General features: G+C 42.3%; 1 protein-coding gene across 1 annotated transcript in view; it reads right to left on the bottom strand.

Annotated features, from left to right (window-relative positions):
* Positions 1–3,150: 3,150 nt before the first annotated feature.
* Positions 3,151–17,582, bottom strand: part of LOC308689337 (NACHT, LRR and PYD domains-containing protein 3-like) — a gene marked incomplete at its 5' end in the record, with an annotated part of 111,844 nt that continues 97,412 nt past the window's right edge. Inside the window, one exon of the mRNA XM_081362988.1 lies at positions 3,151–5,034. Coding sequence (XP_081219114.1) covers positions 4,493–5,034 — 542 coding nt within the window. The 3' untranslated portion in view covers positions 3,151–4,492. The remainder of the gene's footprint in view (positions 5,035–17,582) is intronic.

Here is a 17,582-nt window from a genome sequence, read left to right as displayed (position 1 = left end):
TTTTTTGCTGTGTTCACTGCTGTGTTTGTGTTCACGGGTGACCTCTCCCTTGGATTATTTACTGCCCTCGTTACCTCCTTCTCCTCCACTGTAGAGTTGTGACGTTCGCGAACGAACGGATTCTTTTGAACGTCTCATAAAAATGAACGATGGGAGCCGAGTTGCGGCTGGAGGGGAACCGTTCTTTCTGTCGTTCTTTTTTTCCAATGCGCGTTTCACACAGATGCACACAAATTAGCTCCTCCGCGAGACAAAACAGTTATAGGAGGAGGGGCGCACCCAGCGCAGGAGTGCTACTGCCTAACAGCATGATGATAGTTGTGCACGCATCCTTCACGTGAGTACCCCAGTGGAAAAAAACCCTGCGTGCCTCTGTCATTGGGTAGGAGCAGAGCCATGACTTGTGCATGCTGCCGTCACATGCTTACTCCAGTAAAAAAAATAAATAAAAAAAACACGTGGGAGTGCCATGTAGACATTTCCATTTTATTTATTCTAATTTTATCTACAGTATATATTTAAAACTTTAAATATTTTTTTGCTTTCTATCAAAATAATGTGTGTGATAACAATGTTCTTGTGTGGAAGTGTTTGTAGTAAAAGCTGTTTTGCCCAGAAATTCATTGCAGCCGGCTTTGTTTTTGATGTTTATTTGTGAGTAGGTATTGTATGAATAACATAAGTCAACGTAGCTTTACACATACACACACTTTGTACTAAAGGTAAATCCAAAATTGTGATGTCACTGTCTAAGCAGAGGGATGTTGTGCAACCCTATGGAATGTAGTCCACACATGACAAATAAGGTAATAATCAATATTTCAGAATAATTCAAACTCAGATATTGGTGTGTGATATCTGAGTTTTAATTATTTGACTACAAATCCCACCTCATCATTCCTCCCAGTGATTATTTCCAGGCTAAACTGAGATGCCCCCAAGCTGGCTTCTTAAAACTGACTAAATATTTAAAAAGAGCCAAAAGAGTTCAAAAGTTCTTTTGAACGGCTCTTTGAAAAGGAACGGATCGCCAAGATCTGGATCCCCTCAAAGAGCCATAAATCCCATCACTACTCCACTGGTAAGCCTCAGCAGCAATTATATATATTTTCTTGTTTCCTTTCCCAAGGTATGAATGTGGTTTCAATTGTTTTAAAATTATTGAAATAAAATTTGTTCCTTTTTTGAATCTCGTCTCTGGCTGAATGGGCTTTATGCACAGCTGCACCACTTCCTTAACTTCAGGCAGGTCCTTTGTTTCCTGTTTGCCATTATTGGACCAATAGGTTAATCCAGGTGGTCAGGCACACCTGGATTAATCAGTTTATTCAATAAAGGCTGACAGGAAACAAAGGACTTGCCTGAAGTTCAGGAAGTGGTGCAGCTGTGCATAAAGCCCATTGTATACGTACCTGTGTGTCCTTAAAGGTGCCATGTGTAAGAATTGAGGTAAAAATATCCAAAAAATGAGCTACACGCATCAAAAGAATGAGAAGAAATAAGGGCGATGATGTCATTAAAAAAATGACAAGTTATAGTGCTGCAGAGATATCAACCTGAATTAGCATTAGCATTACTAGCCACGGCCCGACAGGTGTCGTAATACCAGTTTCGGCCATGGGAGGCGGTATGCGGGCAACATAACCACCAGTCAAACATGCAATACATGAATAACTCGCACGGCTTGTGGGCGTACTTGAACCTGATGTCAATCGTGTGGAAAGCTGGTGGAAAGTAGCCTACTGCCCACTACTACATTCAAATAAAATCTGATAAAAAAAAAGGAACAGAACCAGAGTTAACATTGGCACTGCTTTCCATCGCTGGAGACAACTAATGGACATGAAAGAAATGAGGTTCGACTCCGAACTTGCAACATTTCCTTTGGATTGGTAAGTAAGATGCTGTTAGTATTTCGTTAGAAGTTTGTTTTATATGTTTGTGTAGTTTTTTCGGGAAGTTATAGAAATGTATCGAAGGCTGTTCGATAAACGTATAACGTACATAAATATAGTATTGTAATAGTACACATATATAGCACAATCTCTATAGCTCTTTTTTTCTTGCCAACTACGTGACCTATATTATGTTTATTAAATGGCTTTCCTGAGGTAAATCTGACATAATTGTTCTCCAACTGTGTTATTGACCTCTTCACGCTGATAAAAAACACTGATTGGTCGATATTATGTATGAGGAATACTTTTTGGTAAGTTGTAGCCTACTGTATCTTTCAACAGTGTTCGTGTTTTTTTACTATTAGTAGAGGTGATTGGTTCACGTGCGCTAGGGATCTGTCGTGTAACATTTACAAGCGCCAAAACGGTATTTATTATTTGAATTGCGTAATAAAATTGGCAGAATCTGAGAGCTGAGATTTTTTTATATCATAACTAACCTGCTCTGTCTAGTCTGTCGGTATCCGTGTCCTCTTTGCTTCGCGATTTTTCTGTGCGTGAGAAAATGGATGTGTGGCGTGAGAGCGTGTGAAAAGTGTCAACTGCGTGAGTCTCACGGTGAATGCGTGAGAGTTGGCAGCTCTGGTTACGTTGGCGCTAGCTTGGTCAACATCAGCGAATGCTGTCTGCCAAATTAATGTAATTCAAACTAACAATAAAAATGTAATATGAACAAAACGAATATGAAACATTCACTGGTAAAGGTGAAGGAGAGTAGCTTGTAGATGTCATATTCATACTCTAGAGTAGACCAACTCACTTTCTGGAGGTATACTGCCCCCATCTGATATGGAATGTGGAGTATGAATTTTTTTTTTTTTACACAAGGCACCTTTAATTTTATCAATAACATTGCAATTAGGGAGTAAAATAATTCTCTGGGTGAAATTCCCTGGGTGGCGTGGTCGGTGTTTTTGGGGCAGGTTCCACCTAGACTATAACCTCCTCTGTTTTGTCCACTCTCGTGCCGCCACATACAGATTTCACTATCACAGGCGTTCAGTTGATTTGCACCAAAAATACCTTCATAGTTTTTTTGCACAGTTGTATATCAACGAATTGTGTTTTGCATTTGTGAAATGTATTTTATGAATATATATTTTTATTTTGCGCATGTGAATTGCTTTTTGTGAATATTTTTTTCCACGCACGTGATTTTTTTTTGTGTCCGTGAATTAGGTTTCATGCCTGTGAAATTGTCTATGCATCTGTGATGCATCAATTCATTTCACATTTATTTGTACAGCGTTTTTCACAATACACATCATTTCAAAGCAGCTTTACAGAAAATGCATGAGTCCATATTACAATTTACAGTGATCTGATATCAGAGGAGACTGTCTAAGTTATGCATTACAGAAATGTACATATTCAAAATCACAGTTTGCTAAAATGTATGTAGATACAATGATATCATTGAAGTAATGAATACTTGTTTGTTAACAAATGATTATGAGATTTAGAAAATATAGCATTGGTGCGTGTTGATTCACTTTTACAGTGTTTGACCAACATTAATGAAGGAGTGTGTGTGTGAACTGAACTGAGAACAGAACTGAACAGAAGCAGAAGTGTAAATAAATACACAGAACAATAATCAGAAACAGGAATAAAGATCAAGAGGAAACTCAAATATGAATAAAAACAGCAAAACTAAACACAACCCTGGCAACATCTATAATAATAACATGATAAATGCTGTAAATCAAATGACAACTACATACATGACTGAAATACACACACACACACACACACACACACACACACACACACACACACACACACACACACACACACACACACACACACACACACACACAGGTTTATATAAAGAATCATGAGATCCTTCATTCACACACTCATTGATCAACAAACTGTGATATTGACGCATTCTCTTGAATATGTGTCTTAATTCCCTCGACTTTAACTTTTTCTTTCCTGTATTTCTTTCATTGTTGCTTCTAACATTAACATCTTTGTCTTCTGGCATCATCTTTAAATGTCTCTGTTTTATGATTTATTTTTTGAATTTTCACAGCAGCAGAGACAAACAATCAGAAAAGTAAAATACATAAACAATCACACATCAAATATAAAACAAAGATAATAATAAAAAGGTAAAGATCAATCCAGAAACCCCCAATTACAGGTTTAGTACAGTACACAATATATTACAGCAGAAGCGTCTTTAATCATGAATCATGTTTTGAACAGATCCGAGAAGTTCAGATAAAACATCTCTGAATGTTTAGAGTTGAAAGTCTAGTTTTGCTCGTATCATCCAGACATGTTTCAGTGAGTCACACACACGCACACACACACACATGTTTCAGTGAGTCTCATTGTGTCTCATATTTCCTCTCTCTTCTCTGTGTATCATTGTCTGTTTCTCTTTATTTCACTGACAGAAGTTCAGCTGTGTTATTAATGTAATGAAGAGACAATAAGAGACTCTAGAACATCTCACTGTCACTGATTTATCATGCAGCTCAAAGCATTATGGGTAGAATCTTTCATCAGTCTATTCCCATTTATCAACACAGTTTCAATGATGATCCATAATAATAAAGCCCAAACCCAGGATAGAGTGTGTGTGTGAATGTGGTCTGGACTGTGTGTATGAGGCTCAGTGTGTCAGAGACGCTGTAGAAGGACAGAGTTCCTGCACTGTGATCCACATACACTCCTATTCTACACACTCCTGTTCTGCTGATGGGCTTTACAGGGAGTTTAGTCTCTCTGTTATTGTGTCTGAATGAGTAACTGGAGGAAGAGCAGGACAAACTCCAGGACTGATCATTAGATCCAAACCCACACTTATCACCCTGTCCCTTCCTGCTAATGCTCTTATATGACACTGATATACACACACCTCTCCCACTCCACTCAATCTCCCAGTAACAGCGTCCACACACACTATCTGTACACAACACTTGACGCACATCAAATCTGTCAGAATGATCAGGATACGGCTGACTCTGAAGCTCTGTGTCAGTACGAGTAATCTCTCTGTTGTCCTCAGACAGACGGAGGTGTGTATTCACTGTGTTCGGATCCAGAATGAACTGATGAGAATCTGATGGAGAGAAAACACACATCAGTGAATTACATTAACTTTCTATCTTGAGTCTTTCAGATCTGACTCGTTCATTTAGGATTGTAAGCAACCAATGATAATAAAGCACTAAAGAAATATCATTCTGTAACAGCTTTTGTCCTGAATGAGGCTCTGGCTGAAATCGCCATGGTTACCAAACAGAAAAGATAGGATTCTTATGTTCAAATATTTCTGTAATCAGGAATTATGAAACTGTCTGAACTTTTACAGTTTTTTAATTGCTTTGCCACAATTTTCACAAGCAAGTATTACAATATGTAATATTGAGTACTTGAGCAGGCGCACGTTGGCTGCCGCAGCTCCAGATAAGCTATTGATATTGCCGTTTTACGCTTTTACTCAGTTGTAGTGGCTGTTTTATTGTTTTATTGTCAAAATTGCAATAATAACCAGAGTTTGCCTACATCAGAAACGTTGTTTCTGGAGCTGGTTGACTGTTGGCTCGGTTTGTCGCACAGACAAAGCTGTGTTGCAGAGTGGGAATATGAAGATAACTAAATTGCTTTCCTGGATCGCATTCGTCTGGTTTATCATTTCTTCTGGCTTTCGCCCTGTGATTTTAATTCATCAATACACGACGGATGAACTGTTTCAACTGTGCTTTCGCCTTTGCGAGCCACATCCTGCTCTACACTTTCATTGGGACATTGCATATCAACCATGACGCAAATACATACATCGGGGGTCTCGACGAGGTTACATATCTGGTTTTCCAACCCTCGTCCCTCAAAGAAATATTCACGGGCCACGGATCACAGTGTGTTAGCAAAGCTACCCAGATCAGCTGACACAAAAGCCGGTAAGAATGATCTTACTTTTGGATTATGGAATATTCGATCGCTGTCAAACAAAGTTGTGTATGATTTGCTCTCGGATCGTAAGTATGACTTTCTCTGTCTGACTGAGACGTGGCAACAAAGTAATGACTTCTCTCAACTCAACCATTCTACTCCCCCGGGCTATGTTTACATCTGCAAACCCTGTGCATCGGGCCGTGGTGGGGGTTTAGCAATATTACATAATGATAAATGGAAAGTCTCAGAAATATCTATGCCAGAATACACCTCATTTGAATCTACTACATTGCAAATTACTGGGTCAATTCCTACGATTCTCGCTACTGTTTATCGCCCTCCTAAGACCAACTCTGCTTTTCTACATGAACTCTCTGCGTTTTTGTCACGGTTAATGAATTCATTTGACTCTTCCTTGCGTGTTGTGTGTATGAGTGTGTGGGCGTGGTCGCTGATTATTCTCTGGGAGAATCAGCGACAGGTGATTCTCATTCCCAGTGGCTACTTATACTCACCATGTGCGCTTTGTGTTTGTCAGATCGTTGTTTGTGGATGTTCCCTGTTCAGTTCCTGTTCTTCCTCGTCTCCTCGTGTCTCCAGCCTGAGTTCTGTTTGGATTGTTCGTTGATGCAGTTTGTCTTCACGTCGTGTCTTCACCGGGATTTCATCTCACTCATCTGACCGTGCCACTCTGAGTTGCCCACACAAGCCTGCGTTACCGACGCACCCTGAGCTCTCCCTGAGGATCGTGAGAGTCATCTGCATTGACTGTGTCTGTTCCCGTTTTCTTCCTACACGTTCTAAATCTGGTTCACTTGTCAAATAAAGACCAGTTTTACTTGCAATTGTCTCCTCGATTACTTGCTGTCACAGAACGATCTGACCCGGATGGAGGCAGCAAGCAACCCCGAGCTCGCGGATTATTTCGCTCACAGTTCAGCTCGTATGGAACGGCAGGAGGAGCATCTCGCCGCGACCGGCCGAGTGGTGCAAGCGTTGGTAACGCAGATGTCAGGGCTCACCCAGCAAATACAACAACTTGCGACGCCCGCTGCACCAACCCCACCGCCAGTTCCCCCCACTCCTCCCACACCGAATCGTCCATTAGAGCCCCGTTTACCGACGCCTGAGAGATATTCGGGTGAGCCAAACTATTGTAGAGCTTTCTTGACCAAATGCTCTATGTTTTTTGCCCTTTGGCCTCAGACATTCTGTCTCTGAGTATTCGAGAGTGGCCTTCGTGCTCACCTTGCTGTCTGGGCGTGCAGCTCTGTGGGGGGCGGCGGTGTGGGAGAACCAACGACCATGCTGTTCCTCGTTCGCGGCACTCTCAGAAGAGATGAAGAGGGTGTTCGACCGTGCAGTCACCGGGAGAGAAGCGGCTTGGAGCAACACACCCGTACAACTCCGGTTCATAGAGTTTTGGGACCCCCTCAGCCCAGCGGGTGTGATGCGGTCAGCCCTGTCGACGATCACGAGCCCATGCAGGTGGGTCGAGCCCGGCTCTCTCGGGAGGAGAGGGAGAGAAGGAGATCCCGAGGATTATGTTTGTACTGTGGGGGCTCTGGGCACTTCCTCAATAACTGCCCGGTAAAAGAGCGAGCCCGGCAGTAGAGAAGAGGATTCTGTCGGGCGGGGTCTCCACTCTGAAAACCTCTTCCACTCTCCTTCCGGTGAGATTGCAGTGGGCAACTCAAACTCATCAATGTCAAGCACTCATCGACTCCGGAGCTGAAGGTAATTTTATGGACTGGTCCCTTGCACACAGACTTCAGATACCCACCATACCACTCACTAACAAGATCTCCGTCAACGCACTCAATGGTCAACAGTTACCCACAGTATTGCACACCACCTGTCAGTTAACACTCATCACATCCGGCAATCATTCTGGAGAACTATCATTCCTCCTTATGGACTCACCTCAGGTTCCCATTGTTCTCGGTCATCCCTGGCTGGTGCAGCATAATCCCAGGGTGGACTGGGGACATAACTCTGTTTCTGCCTGGAGCACTGAGTGTTATGCGTCTTGTTTAGTGTCTGCTGGTTCGTCTCTGTCTTGTTCTGTCTTGCAGGAGGAGCCGGTGAATTTGTCAAACGTGCCCGTTGAGTACCTCGACCTGAAGGAAGTGTTCAGTAAGTCCAGAGCTGCTTCTCTTCCCCCGCATCGTCCCTATGACTGTGCTATAGATCTACTACCAGGTACGTCTCTGCCCAAGGGCAAGCTTTACTCTCTGTCTGTTCCCGAGAGGGAGGCCATGGAGAAATATATTTCTGATTCTCTGGCATCCAAATTCATCTGACCTTCCTCTTCTCCAGCGGGGGCGGGGTTCTTTTTTGTGGGGAAGAAGGACGGTTCTCTGCGACCTTGCATTGATTACCGAGGGCTGAATAACATCACGGTAAAGAATACTTACCCTTTGCCGTTGATGTCTTCAGCCTTCGAGAGGTTGCAGGGAGCGTCGGTCTTTACAAAACTGGACTTACGTAATGCTTATCATTTGGTCCGCATCAGGAAGGCGGATGAATGGAAGACTGCTTTTAATACCCCCAGAGGGCACTTTGAATATTTGGTTTTGCCTTTCGGGTTCTCCAATAGCCCAGCGGTCTTCCAGGCACTCGTCAATGACGTGCTGAGAGACATAATAATTATAATAATAATAAATTTATTTTATATTGCGCCTTTCTCAAACTCAAAGCGCTACAGGATACAAAGCAAAATCAAACAATCAACATTGCATCAGAACAAGTGTATAAAAAAAAAAAAAATTATGAATTAAAAGCAGTAGTAAAAAGATGAGTCTTAAGAAGTTTCTTAAAACAATCCACAGAAGAAGCATTTCTGATGGGTGCAGGTAAAGTATTCCATAACTTTGGCGCAATACAGGAAAAGGCTCTTCCCCCCATAGTTTTTTATTTAAAACGAGGCTGCAACAAACAGAGAGAGACAGCGGAGAGAACGAGCAGGAATGGATGGTGTAACCAAATCACAGATGTAATCCGGAGCCAACCCATGTAAAATCAGAATTTTAAAATCAATACGTGACTGAACTGGAAGCCAATGCAATTGCTGGAGCACTGGTGTAATGTGATGGCGTGAGGATGTGTGAGTCAAGACGCGTGCGGCCGAGTTTTGGATATATTGCAACCTCTTAATAGAGTTTGCTGGTAGACCCACAAAAAGAGAATTACAATAATCAAGTCTCGATGTGATAAAGGCATGGATAAGCCTCTCTGCATCAGGCCTAGAGAGAAACGGTCTGATACGTGCTATGTTCCTCAGGTGAAAAAAAGCCACCTTCGTTATATTTTTAAAATGTGAATTAAAAGTAAGCTGGGCATCAAAGATCACACCCAGATTATGGACCTGGTCAGAAGGGGACAGCTGGGTATTGTCAACTGAGATTCTAAAATCCTTACATTTACCAACATTCACTGAAGTTCCAATTAATAAGACTTCCGTTTTAGAGCAGTTTAGTTTTAAAAAATTGAGTTTCATCCACCCTTTGATTTCCAGCAAACAATCAGACAGTATCGAAGAGGAAGAATTAAGATCAGGTTGAGAGCTGATATAAATCTGGGTGTCGTCTGCGTAACAATGATAGCTTAGGCCATACTTCTGAATGATCTGCCCGAGAGGCAGCATATAGATACTGAATAAAACAGGACCCAAAACTGACCCCTGAGGGACACCCTGACACAAAGGAATAGTTTGAGACCTGTTAGAACCCAGACATGGTCGATAAGTTCATTTATGTCTACCTGGATGACATATTGATTTTTTCTTCGTCTTTCCAGGAACACGTTCAGCACGTCAGACGACTGCTTCAGAGGTTGCTAGAGAATGGGCTTTTTGTCAAGGCGGAGAAATGCGCTTTTCATGCACAGTCTGTCCCTTTCCTAGGTTACGTCATTTCGTCTGAGGGAGTGTGTATGGATCCTGACAAGGTTAAGGCTGTGGTGGATTGGCCAAGTCCAGATTCCCGTAAGGCCCTACAGAGGTTTCTGGGGTTCGCCAATTTTTACCGACGTTTCATTCGTAATTACAGCCAACTAGCCGCACCTCTGACTGCCTTGACCTCCCCCAGAACGACGTTCAGGTGGTCCGAAACAGCCGAAGCTGTATTCGCCAACCTGAAGAGCCGCTTCGTTTCGGCTCCTATTCTTACGACCCCTGATCTGTCTTGTCAGTTCGTGGTGGAGGTCGACGCGTCAGAGGTGGGGGTAGGCGCAGTGCTTTCTCGACGCTCTTCTTCAGACGACAAGATGCATCCTTGCGCATTTTTTTCTCATCGTTTATCGTCTACCTAACGTAACTATGATATTGGTAACAGGGAGTTGTTGGCAGTCAAGTTAGCATTGGAAGAATGGCGACATTGGTTAGAAGGGTCGGGGGTACCTTTTATCGTCTGGACTAATCACAAGAACTTAGAATACATTCGGTCTGCCAAAAGACTCAACTCCAGGCAGGCTCGGTAGGCTCTTTTTTTCGGTCGTTTTGATTTTTCTCTTTCATACCGCCCGGGTTCTAAGAACATCAAACTCGATTCTTTATCTCGTATTTTTGATCCATCCGAACGCCCGTCCACTCCCGAGTGCATTTTACCGGAGACTCTATTCATCTCCACACTCCGATGGGAGGTCGAATCGAAGGTCAAGACGGCCTTAGAAGGGGTAACGCCTCCGTCCCGGTGCCCACCGAACCGCTTGTTTGTGCCGGAGGGATTACGGTCCGACGTTATTCAGTGGGGTCATTGTTCCAATGTGGCCTGTCACCCAGGAGTAAACCGTACTAGATTTCTAGTTAACCCTCTGAGGTCGACAAACGCGCCGGCGCGTTTTGCCGTATTTTCTTCACATTGTAGCACTATAAACTTAAATTACTCCGTCATTTATGGTCATACAGAAAAAGGAAATATAAAAAAAGAATCTGTGATATTTTTACTTTTGTAGGTGTCCACTTACAATCAAATCAAAACATTGTGCTTTTGTAAAATAAAGAAAATAAACAGGGTGTGCATTCTGCCTCTCCGTCGCGGTGAACTTTTTTTTCTTGAGCACGTCTATAAACTGAAACAAAACTCAGCGAATACTTGTCACACATTTATGAGCCATATACCTTTATAAACATTTAAGTGTGTACTTTTAAATGATCGGATTCAAACTGAAAACAAATATTCTCTGTTTAAGTAATTTGTATAAAACCAACAAGATGTCCAGCTTCTCAAACGCTTCCTAATTATTTTTTAATTTGAACACGCCCACTGGTGCAAAAGATATTCACATGCAAATCTCCACATGGAACGCGAACGCGCTCGTTACCTCAGAAACAGAACACCAAAACACTTCACAAGTCTCTGCTTTTCGTCGAGTTTGAAAGAGTTTGTGAGCTTACATTGGAATTACCTCAGTAGAAGAAGAACGCGATTTGAAGACAAGAAAGATGTAAGCTAAGAAATTCTTACATATTAGTTTGTTATTGTTGCATAAATTTCACATTGCAGTTGAACTGTTGCTAGATATATGGTGAATATTATAATATTTAGACCCGTGTTTACTGTTACTGTGTTTGTGGATATCTGCTCAAACGTAGATATGTAGGCTATATGGTAACCATAATGTTTTATATTTGAGCGTGATCGCGTTTGAATGCATCATATTTGGATCGCGATTGCGTTTGAAAAGCACCAAACGGCTTCATGTTTTTACTATTATCTCATTTCATATCATAACGAATGGAAACATTTGAAGTAACATGATAATCAATATATTTTTCTCTAGCTTAGTTGTTACTGAAATATTTTGGAAGATTTATAGGCTGATGTGGTTATTGTTATTATTATTTTATGCAGCACTGCGCATAGCCTATGCCTACAAGGCACAACAAACCTGGTGTTCATTATATTATTGTTGGAAACATTTATGTGTGTGTGTGTGTGCATGTGTGTATTCTGTGAATTTTAAAAAGCAATTTTAACCAGAAAAATCTAAAATTTATTCCCAAAATCGTGCAGGCCTATAGTTTCTCTTGATATCAGTATGTTCACTTTTTTTTTTTTCAGGGCCCAGATGCCACTCCTGCTGACTTCAACATTCACATGAGTCTATGTACATGAACATGGTAAAGTGAAAATCAAACACCTTGGAAATGAAAGGTATGTACAATGTTTTTAGGAATGGCACAAAGGTCTCTGTCTTTGGATAATTGTTTTCAATGAGTGCTTTTTTGTCATTTGTTTTGTATCTTTGGATTATGTTGTGTTGTAAATAAATCCAAAAAATCAAAAAAATCTAAAAGCCATTCTTTTTTAAATCTCCTCATTCTTTGTGCAAGGTTGCTCAGAATGATAGGGCCTGATAGCTCCTAATAGGGCCGTTAGGGAGTGTCTTTGTCTTTCTCAGGTGTGAAAAACTTACATATAAATGAGCTCCCGCATAAAACTTTTTCACACAAAAACGTCGTAAATTTTTTAAATCAATATATTGTCTTATCTGAATGAGCAGTCAGGGTGATTTTCACATAGTTTTGGAGCAAATATTCTAGGCTACGTCATACAATTTTCAAAAGTCTTTTGAAGAAATAATCAGTATGGGTTTCATGACCTTATTTCAGTGAGAATTTTTTTAGGTATTTTCACAAACCACGCATAAATGTCATTATCTCAAAACAACAAACTTTTACACACATGCTGCTGATATATTATTGTAGCAGAGTTTGTGCTGAATACAGTGTAATTAGACTTTAGCCATGAAAATGTCACAAGTAACAGAAATAAGCACAAATTTCAGAGCATGTCAGAACACCTCCAAGGCCCAGAAAACACCTCAGACCCCAGAGGGTTAAGCAACGATTTTGGTGGCCATCTATGGCTCGCGACATTCAGGATTTTGTTTTGGCTTGCTCGGTCTGTGCGATTGGTAAGACTTCCAATCCGCCCCCAGATGGGCTTCTTCAACCGCTGTCTGTCCCTTCGAGACCTTGGTCCCATATCGCGCTAGATTTTGTTACCGCCCTCCCGCCCTCCCAAGGCAATACGGTTGTTTTAACCGTAGTGGACCGGTTCTCGAAGGCGACTCATTTTATTCCGTTGCCCAAATTGCCTTCAGCCAAGGAAACAGCGGTGACTGTCATCGATCACGTCTTTCGGTTACATGGCCTCCCGACGGACGTGGTTTCTGACAGGGGATCCCAATTCGTCTCCAAATTTTGGCAGGAATTTTGTAAATTACTGGGGGCCACTGTCAGTCTGTCCTCGGGTTACCACCCCCAGAGCAATGGTCAGACCGAGAGAGCCAACCAAGATTTAGAGAGAATGTTGTGACGTGTGGTGTCAAAGAATCCTTCCTCCTGGTGCCAACAACTTTCTATGGTGGAGTACGCACACAACTCGTTACCAGTGTCATCTACGGGCCTATCTCCGTTTGAGTGTTGCTTAGGATACCAGCCACCAATTTTTCCTAGTCTGGAATCCGAAGTCGCGGTCCCCTCTGCTCACGCCTTCGTCCAGAGGTGTCACCGTACATGGACCAGAGCCGGGGAGACTCTGCTCCAAGTAGGGGCGCGCACCAAGGTCAAGGCCGATCGCTACCGGTCAAGACCTCCCGTATACGTCGTCGGCTCCAAAGTGTGGCTTTCTACCAAGAATATTCCTCTCCGTTCCGTTTCGAATAAGTTAGCTCCTAAATTCATTGGCCCGTTTCCTGTCACCAAAGTCATTAGTCCGGTGACAGTCCGACTCAAACTTCATCCTGCGTACAGGAGAATTCATCCCGTGTTCCATGTTTCCAAATTAAAGCCCGTATTTTATTCTCCCATTAATCCACCAGTCCCGGTTCTTCCACTGCCGCGTCTCGTAGACGGGGAACCATCTTATTCGGTAAATCGTATTCTGGACTCGAGACGGAGGGGACGCGGATTTCAGTATTTGGTGGACTGGGAAGGTTACGGTCCGGAGGAGAGAAGTTGGGTACCTGCTAGGGACATATTGGATCAATACCTTATTGATGATTACAATCAACAGGTAGGTGGTTCTGGGAGCGCCAGGAGGCGTTCCTAGGGGGAGGGGTACTGTCACGGTTGATGAATTAATTTGACTCTTCCTTGCGTGTTGTGTGTGTGTGTATGAGTGTGTGGGCGTGGTCGCTGATTATTCTCCGGGAGAATCAGCGACAGGTGATTCTCATTCCCAGTGGCTACTTATACTCACCGTGTGCGCTTTGTGTTTGTCAGATCGTTGTTTGTGGATGTTCCATGTTCAGTTCCTGTTCTTCCTCGTCTCCTCGTGTGTGAGTTCTGTTTGGATTGTTCGTCGATGCAGTTTGTCTTCACGTCGTGTCTTCACCGGGATTTCACCTCACTCATCTGACCGTGCCAATCTGAGTTGCCCACGCAAGCCTGCGTTACCGACGCACCCTGAGCTCTCCCTGAGGATCGTGAGATTCATCTGCATTGACTGTGTCCTTTCCTGTTTTCTTCCTACACGTTCTAAGTCTGGTTCACTTGTCAAATAAAGACCAGTTTTACTTGCAATTGTCTCCTCGATTACTTGCCGTCACAGTTTTTAACCTTTCTTTCTTCATTGTCAGCTAATGTGATTCTGCTCGGGGACTTTAATATTCATATTGATAATAGTGTATCTACAAGGGATTTTTTATCATGTCTTTATGGCTTTGGCTTACAACAATTTATTAATTCATCTACCCATGTAAAAGGTCATACCTTGGATCTTGTGTGTTGTTCAGGTGTTACTCCTCATAATTGTACTACTTCTGATCTGTCCTTATCAGATCATATGCTGGGGTTGTTTAATGTTCAGTTACCTGTTTTTAAGCATAATCTATGTTGTTCTATCTCATTCCGGAACATAAAAAACATTGTTGCGGTTTTTGCTGAAGGATTTTCCAACCTTTGTAGCAATGTTCACTATTCCACCCCAGATGACCTGGTTCTGCATTACAATACTGGATTGCAAACGATTTTAGATGTCTGTGCTCCATTAAAAACCAGGTCGGTTTAATTTGTCAACTCTGCTCTTTTGTTTACTCCAGAACTACGCATGTCAAAAGTTAAAGGTCGACGCCTGAAACGATTATATGTCAAGACTGGACTTGTGGTGCATAAAGAACTGTATTCTGAGCATATAAAAAATTATAAGGTTGCCCTTACTACAGCTAAAACTAATTACTTTGCCAGTGTGATTAATTCTGGTGAAGGGAACACAAGAATCCTTTTTTCTGTAGTAAATAATATTTTAAAACCACCTGATTCTTTTCCTTCACATCTTTGCTCATCTCTGTGAAAGTTTTTTGTCTTTTTTCATAAGGAAAATTGAAAGCATTCATCAACAAATGTCTGTGACAAAGCTAGATAGCTGTCAATTTAACCCTTGTTCTGATCAACCTCTTAATTCTACGCTTTCCTCTTTTGAACTTCCAACCATCGAGGAAGTAATCAATACTATTAATAAGAGTAAATCTACCACATGTCAGTTGGACCCTATTCCAACGTACTTGGTTAAAGCCTGCTTGTCTTCTCTATCTTCTTTAATTACGGAAATCATACACTCTTCACTTACTTCTGGAACTGTTTCATCTCAATTGAAATCTGCTGTGATAATTCCTTTACTTAAAAAAAACGGGGGCTGATTCAAGTAACTTTGATCATTTTCGTCCAATCTTAACTCTTCCTTTCCTTTCTAAGATTTTGGAAAGGTGTGTTGCAGCTCAAGTCCAGAATCATCCGTCTCATAATGGTCTCTACGAGCAATTTCAATCTGGGTTTCGACCTTACCATAGTGTTGAGACTGCACTAGTTAAGATCTCCAATGACCTATTGCTAGCTGCTGACTCTGGACTTTTATCTATACTAATTCTGCTTGATCTAAGTGCTGCATTTGATACTATACCACACAGCATTATGTTGCACAGATTGGAGTCTATTGGAATTATTGGTACCCCTTTGACTTGGTTTCAATCATACTTTACGTGCCGTACTCAATTTGTACAGTTGAAGCAGTTCTGCTCAAAGACTTCATATGTCAATACAGGTGTCCCGCAGGGCTCAGTTTTGGGTCCTCTTTTATTTATCATTTATCTTTTACCCCTTGGTAATATTTTTAGGAAATTTAGCATTCAATTCCACCTATATGCTGACGACACCCAACTTTATCTGTCCTCTAAACCTTCCGCCAATTTTCCTCCATCTGTCCTCTCAGATTGTTTGGCAAAGATTAAAGAATGGTTTACTTCAAATTTTCTTAAACTTAACACCAGTAAAACAGAAATTCTTCTAGTTGGCTTAAAAAACAATATGTCGAAATCTACATGTTCATCTGTGAAAATTGACAATTTACCAGTCTCTATATCTAAACAAGTTAAAAGTCTGGGGGTCATTTTGGACAGTACCCAGCAAACACATTTACGTTGTGGCAACGTCTGTGGCACGTTGCATTTCTGCTATGGCAACGTCGCTGTCTACATGCTCGCAACATTGTAACAACGTAGAATTGTAAGACGTGACAGGACTGTAGCAACGTTGTTGCGCGACATTCAGCAACTGAGAGACGACGTTCTGACAATATTTTTATATGGTGTATTTTGTTAGATAATTATATACTTTTTATCGTTTATTGTTTATCTATATTTTTATTTAATGGGGCTATCAACACCTGCAAGTGTAGCCTTCACTTTAAAGAGTAAAAATGACAGAAGGTTTTGTTAATTCAACTTTATTAAAACTGCATCCATCCATCCATCCATCCATCCATCTTCCTCCGCTTATCCGGGGCCGGGTCGCGGGGGCAGCAGTCTAAGCAGAGATGCCCAGACTTCCCTCTCCCTGGACACTTCCTCCAGCTCTTCCGGGGGGACACTGAGGCGTTCCCAGGCCAGCCGGGAGTCTCTCCAGCGTGACCTAGGTCTTCCCCGGGGTCTCCTCCCAGTGGGACGCGCCTGGAACACCTTCCCGGGAAGGCGTCCAGAAGGCATCCGGAACAGATGCCCGAGCCACCTCAGCTGACCCCTCTCGATGTGGAGGAGCAGCGGCTCTACTCTGAGCTCCTCTCGAGTGACTGAGCTTCTCACCCTATCTCTAAGGGATCGCCCAGCCACCCTGCGGAGAAAGCTCATTTCGGCCTTCTGTATCCGGGATCTTGTCCTTTCGGTCATGACCCAAAGCTCATGACCATAGGTGAGAGTAGGAACGTAGATTGACCGGTAAATCGAGAGCTTCGCCTTGCGGCTCAGCTCTTTCTTCACCACAACAGACCGGTACATCGACCGTATTACTGCAGAAGCTGCACCGATCCGTCTGTCAATCTCCCGTTTCATCCTTCCTTCACTTGTGAACAAAACCCTAAGATACTTAAACTCCTCCACTTGAGGTAGGAACTCTCCACCAACCTGAAGTGATCAAGTCACCCTTTTCCGACTGAGGACCATGGCCTCAGATTTGGAAGTGCTGATTCTCATCCCAGCCGCTTCACACTCAGCTGCATTCACAAATCCAGAGGAGCAAAGAAACGAATGAGACTAGATAGCGGAAAAATCAAACGAAAACTAAACAGTGCGAGCGATGCTACATTATTAGAAACTAAAGTTGTAGGTTGTGTTTGATAGCTGAGGTAGGCTAAACGCAATACTCACGTATCCTTGCTCATGATGAATGAGAACACAATGAGCCCAACAACTGGTGGTTGGAATTTAAAAGGCTGA

This window comes from Scardinius erythrophthalmus (genome assembly GCF_964197995.2).
Source record: "Scardinius erythrophthalmus genome assembly, chromosome: 4".
NCBI classification, from domain to species: Eukaryota; Metazoa; Chordata; class Actinopteri; order Cypriniformes; family Leuciscidae; genus Scardinius; species Scardinius erythrophthalmus.
Note: the sequence above shows the minus strand (reverse complement) of the source record. Positions and strands in the feature narration are given on the sequence as shown.